Source organism: Euleptes europaea, chromosome 11 (assembly GCF_029931775.1).
Source record: "Euleptes europaea isolate rEulEur1 chromosome 11, rEulEur1.hap1, whole genome shotgun sequence".
NCBI lineage: Eukaryota > Metazoa > Chordata > Lepidosauria > Squamata > Sphaerodactylidae > Euleptes > Euleptes europaea.
Genome location: NC_079322.1, coordinates 63360470 through 63374099, shown reverse-complemented (window position 1 = coordinate 63374099; position 13630 = coordinate 63360470). Strand labels below are relative to the sequence as shown.

The window sequence follows — 13630 nt, the reverse complement described above, 5'->3', positions numbered from 1 at the left end:
ACGGGTAGCTAACACAGCAGTAACAAATTCCAGCAGAAATCAGCTGACCACGGAACGAAGTGCATCTTTCAATCTCGGCACTAAAGTTTTTCCAGCTGGATAAGTTATATTATTTTCTCTGGTGTTCAAACTAGTTACAATAGAGTTATTATTCTGGATGGATGTATATTCTATACGGACATTTTTTCATGTACTTGTACATTAGATATATGGTCCGTTGTTCATTCAGTGTTGTATGATTTATGATATTTGTAACTGTTTATTCTATGTTGATATGTTAAAAGGATAATATGTTCCTGAAAAAATATCTTCAGAGTGATTGGTGGCTGTGTACTGATAATTAATTTTACTGTATAGGAAGACTTATACAGGCAACCAATCTGTTTTCAGGCACAATTCAAAGTGCTGGTTCTTGCCTTCAAGACCCTAAATGGCTCGGTGCCAGGGTACCTGAAGGACCGTCTCTTCATATACTATCCAGCCCTCCAGTTAAGATCTGCCTCTCAATCCCTTCTCTCTGTGTCCCGGCTGTCAGAAGTGAGTCGGGTAGGGCCTAGAGACAGGGCATTTTCTGTGAAGGTACATCACCTTGGGAATGCCCCTTCCCCTTGAGGCTTGGCTAGCTCCTACTTTACTTTCTTTTAGGTGCCATGCTTAAACGTATCCCTTTATCCAGGGTTTTAATTAAGTTTTTTAAAATATCTTATCAGCTTTTAAATGTCCTGCTTCTGTTCAATGGATAGTTTTTATGCTGCTTTGTTTTAATACTGTGGTTTTTAACTGTAAGCCAACTTGAGCAGGGCTCTGAAGAGGTGGCATAGAAATAGTCTAAACTAACAGACCTCATCAGCAGCTCCAGCAAAATATCTCTCCACGGGAATGTCACCATTTCCTGCAGCTCTTGATCTGGCTGTCCATTAGAGAACCAAACTGTCTGCTTGTTCCCCTCTCAACAGTTTGTCGGTGCTTTTTCTAGCCTTGTTCTTATTTTCTTTTCTTTGCTTCTTCTAGAATACAGAACAAAGCCAGTCACAGATGCCCAAGGAAACGGTAAGACTTTTAAAATATTGTCGAAGGCTTTCACGGTCAGAGTTCATTGGTTCTTGAAGGTTATCCGGGCTGTGTAACCGTGGTCTTGGTATTTTCTTTCCTGACGTTTCGCCAGCAGCTGTGGCAGGCATCTTCATCTGAAGATGCCTGCCACAGCTGCTGGCGAAACGTTAGGAAAGAAAATACCAAGACCACGGTTACACAGCCCGGATAACCTACAAGAACCGGTAAGAGTCACACACACACACACACACACACACACACACACACACACACACACACACACATTATTGTTGGAGTGCTCCATCAAAGGGAGGATTTACAGGCATTTCCGTTCACCGTATATGCTGTAGGTGGCTCTCTCCAGCCTTAAATTGCATTTCATTTCATTTGTCACACTTAGTTCATATGTAATTCACAATCTGCAAGGAACGGTAATTTGTGTCTCTAACTGGGGCGCACACAAACAAACAAATTGATTTGAAGGCGGGGGGGGGGAAATAAGGTCTTCAGTTGCTAAAGCTTGAGAAAGTTAAAGCTTGAATCTGAAACAAAAGCAGAGGTCTCCAGTATAAGCTGACATGGTAGCTCCATGCTCCTTCTGGAACAGCCATTCCTTACTGTAACCTATTTTTAAAGCAGCTGTCATGTAATTTAAGGACGGCAGATCAGATTTACCTTGGAGTGGGATGGAGCTGGTCTGCATAAAGGGGTAGTGCAGAGCTTTTTGGAGCATCCTTTAAATGGTCCTGATAAGGGTACCAGATAAAAAGCTAAAGGTAGTCCCCTGTGCAAGCATCGGGACATTACTGACCCGTGGGGTGATGTCATATCCTGACGTTAACTAGGCAGACTTATGTTTTGTGGGGTGGTTTGCCAGTGCCTTCCCCAGTCATCTTCCCTTTACCCCCAGCAAGCTGGGTGCTCATTTTACCGACCTCAGAAGGATGAAAGGCTGAGTCAACCTTGAGCCGGTTACCTGAAACCGACTTCCGTTGGGATCGAACTTAGGTCGTGAGCAGAGCTTTTAACTGCAGTACTGCAGCTTACTACTGTGCGCCACAAGACTCTCAGATAAAGGTATCAGATACAGGTAGTTTAAAAAAACCCAGAAGGTTGTTTATTTTTCCATTTAGAAGTGAATCATCACATGAATCAATGTTGAACAACACAATCCTGTTTACTTTTTATAACATGGTTCTTAATGCCTTCACCTCTGGAAGAATAATGGATAAAAATAGCCAGGGAAGTGCTTCAGTTGGAAATTGCAACCTGATAGCAGCTTGATCTGAGAAGTGAACTGTGATGGACAGGAGGCTATTCTTCCCCTGAAGGGAAAATTGGCCACTCAGATGAGCCCGTAGGAGTGTTGCTCCAGAAACCCATCACCTTCGAGAAGGGGGGATGACATGTCTGTCTCTTTGTCTAGCGTGGCCACTCCTGCTGCCCATCCTCTGATGCTCCATGCATGCTTGCAGCACAGAATCCCCTTCCCCACTGTGAATTCATAACTTTCTCTTCCCTTCTTCCTGCCATGTAACTTGGATGTCACATGACTTCCTGTCATGTGTTTTCAGCCCAATGAGGCCCATGACGCTACTTGGGAGTTAAAGATAGCTCGTGGGTTTAGGAAGGCTGAAGATCACTGTCCTGAGGGACATCTCTCACACAGGGCTCCCTTTAAGGTGGACTTAATGCAAATGTAGCTGACGGGGTTTCAGTTTACACTTATTATCAGGGTGTGGGAAGAGAAATACACTGTCTCCTTCCCACCATGTAGAGAGTCCTGATCAGAAGCTTCTTCCCTGAGTAAAATATGTAATCCCACATGGGATTACACTTTCGACGACCTGTTGCATAGTTATGAATTTCCTCTGTGACCCAGCGTGGTGTGGTGGTTAAGAGTGGTGGTTTGGAGTGGAGGACTCTGATCTGGAGAACCAGGTTTGATTCCCCACTCCTCCACATGAGCGGCGGACGCTAATCTGGTGAACTAGGTTGGTTTCCCCACTCCTAGACATGAAGCCAGCTGGGTGACCTTGGGCTAGTCATAGCTCTCTTAGAGCTCTCTCGGCCCCACCTACCTCACAGGGTGTCTGTTGTGGGGAGGGGAAGGGAAGGTGATTGTAAGCCGGTTTGATTCTTCCTTAAGTGGGAGAGAAAGTCAGCATATAAAAAACAACTCTTCTTCTTCTTCCGTGTTAAAAATTTGATTATTTTGCCATTTGAAGCCAGGCTCCTTTGCAGTTGTTCAGAGATCAGCTGTTCTCTCATCATGAGACAAAGGAGTGATGGTTTATATTCCATGATGTGAAGAAAAAAAAAGCAAACTATCAGCAGTTAACTCATAAATAAACATATTCCCTAAATGGGTTTCACCCTTGTCCTTTGGGGCAAGTTGAGCAGGTTAGGTTTTTCTGAATATTAGTAGAGAGGAACTGGGTGGCATGCGTTTCCTTCAACTTTTCTGCGTTTCAGAAATTTCGTCAGCAGGAAATCAATAGCCCAGGCTTGTCTGTAGTATTCCGCTCGTTGACTTTGACTGCCTTTCCCCCTCTGTGCTTGGTTCTGCATCATTCCCCATTTAGTTCTCCTGTCTCTAGTTGTCAGATGCTTCAGTTTCTCGCTCCTGCCGCTTCTGTGTTTGTGTTTTTGTTCTGTGTTTTTTCCCTGCACCACTTCGGGTCTCCGTTGTGCTGTTGTTCGTAGGTTCAGTGAGTTTGGCTGTCACGGGGCTGACAGTGGAAGAAAGCAAAGTGAGAAGAGTAGCGATAAGAGCGCAGGGAGAATGACGGGAGGTGGGTGAAGGAGAAAAAACAAAATTAGGTTCTCTAGAGTTGAAGCAGAAAATGTTTAGAGGCGGAAGGTGAAACTGTCGGTTGAGAAGGATTCTGCCTGACGAGTCAGAGAGAGTAATCGCTCCCTGTGCAACCTGGTTGTGGTTTTCCCCCCCGGTACAATCAGTGCCCAATTAGTATTATTTGATGTGTCAGGTTTAGAGGCATTCCCTCCTGGGAAGTGCTTCTGATGCAGGGATACTGCCTTTTCACAGCATTCTAACAGCAGTGTGAGTCATTTATTAAAATATTTTCTCCTGTCTTACCGTACATATCTGGAACCCTCCAGTGGCTAACGCTCCACCATAACACAGTCAAATATCAGTGGCATAAAAGTTGAATAGTGGTAACAGTACAACAGCAATCATTAGGGTTGCCAACCTCCAGGGACTATCAATATAAACAAAACAAAAGCACTCCCGTGCCTATACCATATGGTTTGGAAATTAGCACGGGTGAAAGGTACACAAATGCACAGAGCCAAGTAGCAAAAATGCAAATGTTAATAAGTGCAAAACATCAAAGACAGCAGTGTGAGACAAATAGACCTAACAGCAGTGACTACACAATGTACAATATATACATGGATTATGGAATAACCAGGCAAAAAAGTCCTCTTCTTAAGTCTATCAAAGTCGGTTGGTTCCAATTGTATAATATGTTCATCTTGTATGAATCCAGTGAATATAAATCCAAAGATGGGGGACGGCCGTTTCACCTTGGTTTCTTCAGCCCCATATTATCTCCTATATATAAATAATCCATGTAATGGTAATTCCAGAATATAACAAAGTCCACAAAGGTACACTATTAAGCCACAGCAATGTCCACAGGTTCCCAAGTGGGATACTAGCTTAGTCAGGGACTAGCTGGAGATCTGCTATTACAACTGGTCTTCAGCCAATACAGATCAGTTCACCTGGAGAAAATGGCCGCTTTGGCAATTGGACTCTATGGCACTGAAGTCCCTCCCCTCCCCAAACCCCGCCCTCCTCAAGCTCCGCCCCAAAAACCTCCTGCCAGTAGTGAAGAGGGACCTGGCAACCCTAGCAATCATAGGATACAGAATACAGAATATTCTGAATACAGAATAAGACCCAACAGACGCATAATTTATTTAAAATATTTATATACCCATCGTTCTCCCAAACATCCCCCAACCCAAGACTGGTTAACAACAATATAAAACAATTTGATGAAACAAACATTAAAACTGCACATTAAAAGCAACTTAAGCCCTACTAACAGGATATGGAAAACATCTGAAAAACCTAGCTGCCACTTATTGCCACACCGGCCAAAAGCATGATGAGAAGGTGGTGCCACTAATGAGGGATCTGGCTGACCCTCCCAGTGCAGAGAATTCCAAAGACTGGGTGTTGCTACTAAAAAGGCCCTGACTTGGATTCCTGTCCAGTGTGATGAGACACAGAGCAGGTCTTGTGTTGACAACTTGAACATCAATATGTCGGCACATAAGCTACGTGAGTGTGTTGTGTGGAATGTGATTGCATGTGTATCATGGGCAAATGCTGGACAGTGACATGACTTTGTGACCAGCAATGTTGGTCTGCTAGGGTATCGGGGAACCCATGATAGCCAAAAACCAATTTCCCTTTGCTTGAATCACGAGGGTCACTGTTTGGAGAAGGGAACTTTTAAACTCAGGCTACCAGCCAGAACCTTTCTGGTCCTGGGAATCAGATGATCCCCAACAGCAATTCTATACCTCTCCCCCATCCTAGCCTACATCATGGGGTTGCTGGGAGGGCAAAATAGAGAAGGGGAAGACTCTTGTTTGAGCTCTGTGGAGGAAGAGTGGGATAAAAACGTGTTAGGTAAATGGATATCAACCTATTCTAGGAAAATATAGCCAGCACCTTCCAGCTCTGATGTCTAGTTAGCTTCATGATCTCCATATGGCAGTTCAGAATTCTCTGTGCTGTGCATCCCTACCCTACATGGAGCAGATGCACCTTCTGCTACACGTGGTGATTATTTTGATATGAAAGAGATTGACTGAGGAATGAAAACCGGTAATTTGTCATTACATTTCTGTTTCTGAGGATAATTATCTTAATCTTGTTACTTTGCATAGAAATAAATTGTTAATTATGATAGGAGAAACATCTGCTAATTAACCTTTGCCCTTCCTCAGAAGTCAATAGAGCTTGGCTGGTATTGTGCATTTTGAATGATATTCCCCCCTCTGTTTGTTTTTTCTTACCCCAGTACTGTTTGTGACCTGTGTAGTTGTTTCACCTGAAGGAAGTGCACACTGAAAAGTGCAATATATATGGGCTTTCTGTTTGCATTTAATGGCTTAGATCAGATAAAGGATTATTTTAAAAGTATGCTTTGAAAATATTTGCACATTCAGGTTGATAACGTATGTGGTACATATGTGGTGATGGTTAGAGTATCAGACTAGGATCTGGGCGACTCAGGCTTATATCCCCCCTCTACATGGAAGCTTAATGGGGTGTCCTTGGGCCAGCCACACATTCTCAGCCTAACCTACCTCACAGGGTAGTTGCGAGGAGAGGAGAATGATATATGCTGGTTTGGGTCCACACTTGGAAGAAAGGTAGTAAGTAAATATATTCACCTTTTGTTTTAATATTCGTTGTTAGTTAAAACTGTACTGGAAGAAAGGTAGGTCTATATAAAAATAATAAATAACTGGGGGAAAGTGGCACTTTTTGGGATGTGGGATCCAGTGTAACTTAAACCAACAGTTTTAATTCCATCTTCTAGGGAAGCTGGAGGTTTCCTCAGCACTTAATAGGGGCGTTCCAGTAAGTAGAGAAGCAGTGAGAGGCTGAGAGCAAATCTTGCACACTCCTGCCACCGATGTTGGTTGTTTACTAGGGTGCGCTCTTAGTTCAGACGGAGTAATGGTGAGGCCCAACAAACCAGGATAGTGTGTCACATTAATTGAGCATGTGCTCCAAAACATGTCACGGAATGCATTTTATAGTGTTTGACCCAGGAGTTCCCCCAAGGGTTTGGTGTGGTGCCCACCGCCTTTGTTCAAGACCCACTTTCAAATACCGCGTATGTAATTTTTGCAACTTCGAGAAACGCTAGCGTGTGATCTCGTCATTTAGAGTTGAATTGTTATTACCAGATGGGGAGAGGTTTGATGCTGATGAGTTTGACAGCATTATTCTCTGCGTTGATTGGGAGTATTGTGAATGCTGCTTATTATTTCTTATGACTTTTAGGGAGATAAAGAAAAATCCAGCCTTTGTCTTCTAATAATGGGAAACCGGTCACGTTAAACTTGAAGGTGATTGCCTTGGTTTCATATCCATTTGGGGGCAGTTTTGAATGGTTTCAGATTACATTTTTAATAAAGATGTAATCTAAAAAACTGATAAAGCTTAAAATTAAGGGAGTTGGATAATATATAATCTAGCCCATGATGCTGTTCTGTTCAGTTTCTTTTACCAATAAGAGGTAATCTGTTTTTGAATAGTTTACTGGGAATAATAGTGCCTAGAGCAAAAGGAATAAACCGTAGGAAATTGTTTGGTCTAACAAAAATTCTCTTTCTTCCTAATTTGAATCTTTCTGGATGCTCAAAACTTAATCAGTTGAGTGTCGGAGAACAATTCTTCAATTGTAATTAATTAAAAATCAGCTTATTGTATCTGGCTAATGGATGCACAGCCGTTTCACAGATTTTGGGCATATGTTTTTGCTCTTAATCTCTAGTATGGCTTTGTTTTGGGGTTTTTTTTCCAGCTTGAAATCCATGCTGAACAAGGACAATAGTACAGTTTGATGAGTGCATTTTTAAAGTATTTATTTTAAATATGCCATTCATATTTATTTTAAATTGTGCACGCAATCTTATTCAAGAGTTTCGTCTTTGTTTCATGCAACACTGACTTAAATTAGCATTGTCATCTTAGCAAATCACTTTTGTACAATAGGGTAAAAGCTTGCTAAGTAAAGCGTGCTTGAATAAGTATGTGTCAGGCTGCTATCTCGGTTTCGTTATTGCCTCTGTCTCTGTGCTGTATTGTCTGCCCCCCAAGGTCGCATGCCTAAGCCTAAGCCTGGGAACTCAGCTCCTGGGAAACTGTATTCCTGCGTGTAATCTCCCGCCTTTCCTGCCTTATAATATCTCCCAGCTAGTGAGCCTTTCATAGCTGTCATTTTATTCGTTTGCACTGTATGCCTATTTGATCAGTAAAATCCACCTGTTTGGACTCTATACGACTTTGTGGTGATTTCTGGTTCTGTGGGCCAAGGGCTGACATTATGACAGCTAACCCACATCTTCACCGTTCTCCTAGCCAGGCTGGAGCCCAGGGGGGTTCGCCTGCCACTTGGATGGGAGCTGTGCAGCTCTCCAGGTGATCTACTACCCTGGAGCCCTTCTCAGAGGACCCTACTCTGTTACAGGACTTAATTGCTGAACTTTTCCGGACGAACCGAGAGGTTTGCCGCTTGAGGGGACTGGTACACGCGCAGTGGCAATCTCTTACAGGACGTCTCTGGATGTTAACATCGGAGGATACTGATGCTCGTTTAGATCTTCAGGACTTGGATCAATTACTGGACGATGCCCGATTGGCGACTGAGGATTTACAAATATTAACTGGACTTCTGGATAATCTTATTTCTCGACAAACTCTTTCTACCATGGCGGGAGCCCCACCGGAGGGTTTTTCCCTGATCCCGGATGCGGCCAGCTGCCAGGCTGAGGCCAAGCGAGTCGCTATTAGCACCGCTCTTCTCCTTGTGGAATGTACAAAGGACACCCCGGTAGCCATGGCTCAAGTTTTGACCCCGACGTTTGGAGCCGAGGCATCCGCACTGGCGGTTCGAGTACAACCTCTGCTGGGCGGGGAACCTGACCCCATACTCTTGCTCCTCGAGACAGAACTTTTGCCGCGCATTACGGCAGAGGCTGCCCTAAGACTTGAGAACGCCAAAGTTCTTGCGGATCAGCAAGCCGCCGAAGCGGCTAGGGTCGCAAGAGAGAGAGAGGCGGCGGAAGCAGCCAGGGCGGCTGCAGCAAGGAATCAGGCGAACGTGGACACGCGCCCCAAGGACTATGTACTGGGACTATCAGGTCTCACCTTTTCCCCGGCGTTTGTCCCGTCGCGTACGACCCAACGCGCACGCCGTTTGGCTGACCGACGTCGAGACTCAGATGAGTCTGAAGACGAGGATTTATATGGGGATAGCTCTCAATGGGCCACGAGCTTCCGAACCAGTAAGCCTCATCTTACTGGGGGCCCAAGTGAGGAGGTTCATCTTTTACGAGCCCAGAATCGGGAGCTCTCCGACCGTGTGGATCAACTCCAAGAAGTAATGGAACTTATGCTTCACGAGAACAGGCAATTACAACAAACCCTGATAGCTCAGAGACAGCCCGTTCCGATACCGGGTCAGGCGGTACCCGTACAACCACCCGCTAATGTGCCTGCTCCACCCTTACCTCCTGGAGCTCCTGTTGCTCCTCCGCTCCGACCACCCGTGCAACCACCTGCTAATGTGCCTGCTCCACCCTTGCCTCCTGGAGCTCCTGTTGCTCCTCCGCCCGGACCACCCGTGCAACCGGGTCAGCCCGCGCCCGGCCCTTGGAAGCAACTCAAATTGAGGACTACGTATGACGGATCTCTTGAGACTTTGCCTTGTTTCTTGCATCAAGTGGACAGTTATATGCGAGAACAAGGTCAACTTTTCCCCACGGAAGATAGCCGGGTGCGGTACGTAGCTTCCCTCCTGACAGGCAAAGCGGCTGACTGGATGGTCCTCCAGTTTGACACCCGCTCTCGTGCGATTCGTTCCCTCAACAACTTCATGACTGCCCTGAGAAGGAGGTTTGAGGACCCCTTCCTGGGAGAAAGAGCCAAAACGGAACTTTTACAATTAAAACAAGGCTCTGCTACAGTTCGGGAATTTGCCGATGAATTTCAGCGACTGGCAAGTAAAATTGTAGGTTGGCCCGAGACCACCCTAATCCATCATTTCAGGGAAGCCTTGCATCCTGACATTCTGAACTGGTCTTACATGCGGGGCGATCCCGATACCCTCGAAGGTTGGATCCTATTAGCCGAGGAAGTGGAAAGCCGTCGCCGCTTTATTTCTCTCGTCCGTCAAAAGCACAAGGAGAAGGGCACCCAAAAGTCTCAACCCAAGGCACCACTGCTCGTCCCACGAAATCCCCCACGTCCGCTCCAGGAACGTGAAGTCCGATTTCAGAGGGGTGCCTGTCTTACATGCGGAGAAATGGGCCACTTTGCAGCCGTTTGCCCACGCCGCCAGGAATTATTTCGTCCCAGCACGACAACCCGCGCCCGAGGTCGTCCACCACGCAGAGGCACCGCGGCCACCCGCAGCGCAGCTCCGGGAAGGCCCACACCCTCTGCACTCCATGCCGGGGACCCAGCCTCCCTGCCTGCTTCCAACGACCCCGCCGGGTCTCGGATTACAAGTGCCCCATTGGGGGACAGCTTTCCCTCTTCGGATGAGGAAAACCCTTGGATTTCTCCAGCCTTAAACCTGGAATCTCCCCTCGACTTGTCAAAAAACGGCTCCGGTCTGTGGTGAATGGAGCATCTCCACAGACCTCTCAGGATCTTCCTATCAAACCGAATGCTCCTACCAAAATCAAAGAAGTGGACTCCACCGTCTACGTAGATGCAGTTTTACAACAACTTAACGGAGGTCCACAAATCCCCGTCAAAGCACTAATTGACTCCGGTTGCTGTCGCACTCTCATAAGCGAAGCCACGTTTGCTGCCCTCAGAGCCGACTCAGAGGCTTTACCCGCCCCCGTCCAATTTGCTCAAATGGACGGGAGCCAATTCCAGGGGGGTCCAGTTGATCATCGCACCATAGGGGTGGCAATGGGAATTGGTTCCCACTGGGAACAAATAGACTTCACTATAGCCCCTATCCGATTTGAAGTGGTCTTGGGAATTAACTGGATTAAAGGACATAGTCCCAGTATTGATTGGGAAACAGACACTATTTCTTTCGCTAGTCCCACCTGCGACCAGCATCGGCAAAACTTTGCTCTGCCATTTCCGCCCGTTCCAGCGTTAACCTCTACTGCCCCAGTACCACCGGCTCTACCCGCTGTATACCGGGACTTTGAAGATGTCTTCGACCTTAAGGAATGTGATGCCTTACCCCCCCACCGGGCCTCAGACTGTGCGATTGAAGTAGTAAAGGACTGCACATTAACCAAAAGTAAGATTTACCCTATGAGCGCTTCCGAGCGCACTGTCCTCCGGGACTTTTTGGACAAAAACCTCGCCAGAGGGTTCATTCGCCCTTCGAATGCCCCAAACTCGGCCCCCGCGTTTTTCGTCCGGAAAAAAGAGGGCGACCTTCGCCTGTGCATTGACTTCAGAAAGCTCAATGCGGTTACCCAGACCAACGCCTATCCTATCCCATTAATATCGGATATTTTGGGACAATTACAGGAAGGCCGTGTGTTCTCTAAATTAGACTTGGTGGAAGCCTACTACCGAGTCCGTATCCGCGAAGGAGATGAACACCTCACTGCCTTCTCTAGCTGTTTCGGAATGTATGAATTCCTTGTAATGCCGTTCGGATTAAAAGGGGCCCCGGGGGTCTTCATGCAACTCATCAATGAAATCCTACATGACCTTCTATATCGTGGGGTGGTGGTCTACTTAGATGACATTCTCATTTATTCGAAAACTATGGACGAGCATGTGACTCTGGTCAGAGAAGTTCTACAACGCCTGCGTAACCATCAACTGTTCGCTAAACTAGCTAAGTGTGAATTTCACCAAAGCAAACTCACGTTTTTGGGATACATCATCTCCCACCAAGGTCTTCGCATGGACCCCGCCAAAGTCCAAGCCGTCCTCGATTGGACTCCCCCCACCAACCGTAAGCAAGTACAGCAATTTCTGGGATTTGCAAACTTCTATCGGGGATTCATCCCTAACTTCGCCCAAGTGGCTCTACCCATTACGGACCTGCTGAAAACTAAAGGAAAAGTAAGCTCGGCTGCCTTGCCCTCCGCAAAGATCCTATGGACTGACCAATGCCAAGCCGCCTTTCTGGCCCTCAAACGCCTCTTCACTTCGGAGCCGGTGCTACGGCACCCAGACCCAAATCAAATGTTCATTGTGCAAGTCGATGCTTCCGATGTAGCCATGGGAGGGGCTCTCCTCCAGCAAGGACCGGACGGTCTTCTTCACCCTTGCGCTTACTTTTCAAAAAAATTTGTGCACGCTCAATTAAACTGGCCCATCTGGGAGAAAGAGGCCTCTGCAGTTCATCATGCACTGACTTTATGGCGGCAATTCTTGGAAGGGTCTAAAATACCCTTTGAAGTTTGGACCGATCACAAAAATCTAGCTGCCCTCACGGGGTCCCATAAGCTATCGGCGAAACAACAACGGTGGGCGGAGTTCTTTGCTCAGTTCCGTTTCACCCTGAAGCACGTCCCTGGGAAGCAGAACGTTCTCGCGGATGCCCTCTCCCGTTTACCACAATATCCGGTAAAACTCGAAAGACCCACCAACTCTCTGTTCACCCCTATGCAACGTGGGGCCCTACCTATGCTGGCTGTGCAAACCCGATCCCAGCATCAACACACCTCGCAAGCTCCGCCAGCCCAACCGGCTGCCCAGCCGCCACCGCAACAGACCGGAGTTCCCGCCCCTCCTACCCCTCCGACCGCTCAGCCGCCTGCAGTCTGCGCGCCGCCACACGTAAGCACTAGCCCTATAACTATTTCTCAGATCTCCAGAACCGACGGGGGGGCTCCCTCCAAACTCCCCATCTCCGAATCCTTTTTAACTGTCCTTCGGGACCAGTGCCTTTTAGAACGTTCCGCTCATACCCTACCTCCTGGTGTTTTGGAACAAGGGGGGTCCTGGTACAAAGACTCAAAATTGTATGTACCCAAAGCTCTCCGGAAGGACGTTTTACATTTAGCTCATGGAGCCAAAACAGCTGGGCACTTTGGGTTTCTGAAGACCCTTCACTTATTGCGCAGACAATTCTGGTGGGGGGGAATGCGTTCCGACATTGACTCCTTCATCCGCAGCTGTCCCGTTTGTGCCGCTGCGAAACGATCGCAGGGCAAACCCCCGGGACTGCTACAACCTCTTGAAACGCCCAGCAAACCTTGGGAAGTGATCGCTATGGACTTCATGACTGATCTCCCTCTCAGTGGGGGTAAAACTGTGTTGTGGGTTGTTACTGATTTGTTTTCTAAGCAAATACATTTGATTCCATGTGCAGGGATCCCCTCTGCTCAGAAACTAGCCCGCCTCTTCGTGACGCATATATTTCGTTTACATTCGTTTCCGCGTAAAATAATTTGTGACCGCGGAAGTGGTTTCGTTTCTAAGTTTTGGAAAGCTTTCCTCAAGTTGGTGGGGGTGGAACAGGGATTGTCTAGTGCATACCATCCTCAAACTGATGGTCAAACTGAACGTGTCAATGCTGTACTCGAATGTTATTTGCGTTGTTATGTTAACTACCACCAGGATAACTGGGTGGAACTGCTACCTTTAGCAGAATATGCCTACAATAATGCCATGCATCAATCCACAGGTTTTAGCCCGTTTTTTGCTGTGTATGGACAAGATTTCAGTCCCATCGTTCCTACAGATGATGTAGAGGGGGAGGGGAACCCCGACATTGCCTCCTGGGCACACGCCCTCCGTACCACTTGGCCCTGGCTCGTTAGCAACCTCGACCGGGCCAAACGTAAATACAAAGCGCAA

General features: G+C 46.9%; 1 protein-coding gene across 4 annotated transcripts in view; it reads left to right on the top strand.

Moving 5' to 3' along the window:
- PARD3 (par-3 family cell polarity regulator) overlaps window positions 1-13630 on the top strand; it is a 671910-nt gene that overhangs the window by 407894 nt on the left and 250386 nt on the right. For all 4 annotated transcript variants that reach the window (XM_056857249.1, XM_056857250.1, XM_056857248.1 and 1 more), the window contains one exon: window positions 1012-1050. In XM_056857249.1, the coding sequence (XP_056713227.1) occupies window positions 1012-1050 (39 nt within the window). The remainder of the gene's footprint in view (window positions 1-1011; window positions 1051-13630) is intronic.